The 3,354-nt window shown below is 43.9% G+C and overlaps 1 protein-coding gene across 1 annotated transcript; it reads right to left on the bottom strand.

Annotated features, from left to right (window-relative positions):
- Positions 1-1,324: 1,324 nt before the first annotated feature.
- fam181b (family with sequence similarity 181 member B) lies at positions 1,325-3,108 on the bottom strand (the record flags this gene model as incomplete). Its single annotated transcript, XM_079272526.1, is given in 3 exon segments — positions 1,325-3,002; positions 3,005-3,075; positions 3,077-3,108. Coding segments are annotated over 3 exon segments (1,221 nt in total). The 3' UTR covers positions 1,325-1,884.
- Between the last annotated feature and the right edge of the window lie 246 nt (positions 3,109-3,354).

Below are 3,354 nucleotides of genomic sequence, written 5' to 3'. Positions count from 1 at the left end.
TTTCTGGCCAATGCTGAAACAGCTGGACATCACTTAGAAAAGACTCCAACAACATTCTTGTTTGAATGTCTCATATATGTCTCAAACAACCAGGATGTTGTCCTTGCTTTTACATGAAATAGACTCCGGTTTGCAGGCTCACAAAATGAGGATTTAGTCGTAGTTCAGTTTAGTTAGTAGCCTTCAACAGCCAGCAGAGGGTGATCATATTTTTAGTGGGGTCATGGAATTCAAATGTGTGGGGGGAGATTTCCTGTGAGGAGGTCATACTGTGGGAGTTTAAACCCCCAGCCAGCTTCATGTAAAAATACAGGAAATTAACGGATCCGCAACAATCCCCCTATTCAGACATTTAGCTGCCAAATGGACCCAGTGGAGTGGTTTGTGAATTTAACTGAAACGAATGCTACTAATCCTCCATCTTTTGCTCATCAGCGGGAATAAAGACATGTTTGTGGAAACGTTGAGGAGTTAATTAAGGGCAATGATGTGAAGGGGTTTAACATTTACATGCACTTTCATTATTCTAGTCTCACAACACTTTCAGGTGTTTATGTCGTACAGGGTGTTTACCAGCCAGCTCAGCCCCAGAAGGAATGTGAAATTAATCATGCAGCTCTGAATTCTTTAATTCTGTCTCAACAAATGGGACTGGAATTATGATTTATTGGATGTTTGAACAGTGTGCTATCAGCAGTGTATTTACAAGCAACATATATGAGTACACATATTGGAGTATATTGTTATATTGATTTAAATACACTGTATGGTTAGAGCAATTAAAAACACCTCTGTGATGTAATACAGTGCAATATGTCAGCCCTGGAATAAAAACTATTTCGTTTTTTTCCCATATGGTTTTGTGTGTTGACTCAACTCTTGTCAGTTTCTTTATAAGACAGTTGTATCGCATTGCAATCAAATAGTAAGTAAGTAAAAGTCTGCAAAGAACACACAGGGTTACAAAGTGCTTCAATAAATAAATACAACAAAAAAAGATTAAAAAAAGATAAACAAATAGAATTTAACAAGTAAGAACAAAATCAGGGCAACGTAGCATCAGCGAAAAGACTCTGAGATGAGATGTAAAACGCTCAGCAAAGTTTGTTGATCTGACCCCCAGCGTTTATCTATTTATCTATTTATATATTGCCGTATTCTGTACTTCACTTAACTCTGTTCAGAACTGTAGACATGTATTTTTAGAGACACTCGCCTTGTACCCTCGTGTATTCTGATAATCACAACATCCACGATCAGCAATGAACACAAACTCAAGACACTGTCGTCACGGTAATAAAGACCAGCTTTATTTTGCCCTGTCGCAGTAGCTAGATACATTTAAGGGTTTTCCAACAAAACGGATACAAGTGGTGGCTCTGCCAGCTCATTTATGTGAGCTGTAAAATGTTGGAAAACAAACATGGCGTCACACATTGTTGTAAAAGTAATTTGAGCAAAATGTGTTTTCCCCTCTCCTCTGAGCAGTTACCAACAGGGTCGATTGTTTCAGCATCTTCTGTCCAATGCGAGTCCGATAACACCTTTTCCCAGCAACAAGTGGCTTTCAGGGGACTAAACCAACAGTGCAGTAAATGAAACTGAGATGTTGTAAAGTACATGGTATCCAGTTGCTTAAAACGCTTTGGATATTTGTTTATGAAAGACATATTTAGTTCCTTGTTTCTCTCAAAGAAAGAGATTTGTGTTGTTGGTGAGAGGGGAATGGGACAAAATGTTGAAATCCATTTGCGATATTACTTCCGCAACAGATAAACAAATATGATACAATAACATGCAACTCTCTTAGGCTAGTGTTAAACTTGTCAGAACAATTTTTATCTGCTTTTTGCCAGCACTTCTAAGGACAGAATTGTCGCATTCTCATAGAGATGAATAATTAGCTCTGTTATAACCACCACTCAAATCATAAGTGGCCTGAGGTATGGAGCAGTCTGTGAAGAAGTTCGGGAAGGCCAAAGTGCACAGTGCGTTGTCCTCTATGGACCCAGAAGCGGCCTCAGAGGGACAGTAGGCAGGCGGCTGGGTCAGACCTGTACGCAGGCTCTCGCCTACTTTCTTCGAGGGTCCTGAGCAGCTAGTCCAGGGCTCCGAGTAGAGGAGACCGCCAACTAAATGCTGAGCATCGTAGGAAGAGGGATCCGGGCCTCCCATCTCTGGCTGCACCCGGACACTTTGATAAAGGTCCTGTTCGCTGACCATGTTGCTGTAGTCAGGCCCCAAGAGCTCGAAGAACTCTGCGGCCTCAGGGTTGCCTCGCTCCAAGTCCTTCAGCGTCATCCCAGATGTGGAGCTGACTTTGGAGCAGTTGGCCGGCTCTGTGAAAAAAGAGGGGGGCAGATTGCGATGCCTCAGGGGTGGTTTCTTGGCTTTTTCACCCCTTATATCTTTCACAGGGCTGAAGAGGGCTGCCAAGCTCTTGCTCTGTAAGCTGGCCTGGACCCCATCGCGTTTCGGCGGAGTTTTGCTCTGCATGGGCTGAGCCACGGGGGAACCCTGCCTCTTGACTGGGGGCTCTGCTATGTTTCCTGGCGTTATCATACCCGTGCACCTTTTGATCTGCTTCTGCAGGTACTTCCGGTGGTTGACTTTCCTCTTGGATTTCACCGGCTTGTCCAGAGCCAGCTTGATGTTGCTGGAGGCTGAGTCTATGAAGCTCAGCAAGTCCCTGGTGGTCTCCCTGTAGTCCTCGTCATTTTCCGCCTCACAGAGGAGACTCCCATCCAGACTCTTCTCCATGTCGTACTCCATCACAGAGCCAGGGAAGCAGAAATTCATGAACTGAGGGTTCATGATTGCAGTCTGAACAGCCATTCCTCTACTGAGCCCAGCGGCTACACCTGTGGCATCCGCTGTGCTCCCAGAAGCAAAAGTTTCTTCAGAGCATGTCTTTTTTTCACCCCTGACAAACCTTCGGTCCTGATGCTGCTCATGAAGTTCCTGTAAACATTCCAGAGTAGAAGTGAAGGGCTCGGAGGGAAGCGAGGAGATCTTTCGGGGGGCTGGACTAATGATGTCAGAACATCAAAGAGGAGGGGCAAAGAGAGCGCAGGACTTAACTCTTTGCTTGTGCCTGACCACCTGCATCTAAGAGGGATTTGTCTGAAATTCCCTGCCGAGTTGTAGACAATAGCCTCCGTCAGAACTCTCCCCCTCTAGTTTAACTGTTTGTGTGTGCGCTGAACCGAAAAGGCTTGCATAAAACTGGAGGATATTACTGTAACAGAGAAAAGAATAGTACTTTTACTGGGTAGAACTGTTGTGCAAAACTATCTCTGTTTAGCATAGAAGAAAATATAATTATATATTTTTTGGGGTTATAGTTAATATCCC

Source organism: Melanostigma gelatinosum (genome assembly GCF_949748355.1).
Source record: "Melanostigma gelatinosum genome assembly, chromosome: 7".
NCBI lineage: Eukaryota > Metazoa > Chordata > Actinopteri > Perciformes > Zoarcidae > Melanostigma > Melanostigma gelatinosum.
Note: the sequence above shows the minus strand (reverse complement) of the source record. Positions and strands in the feature narration are given on the sequence as shown.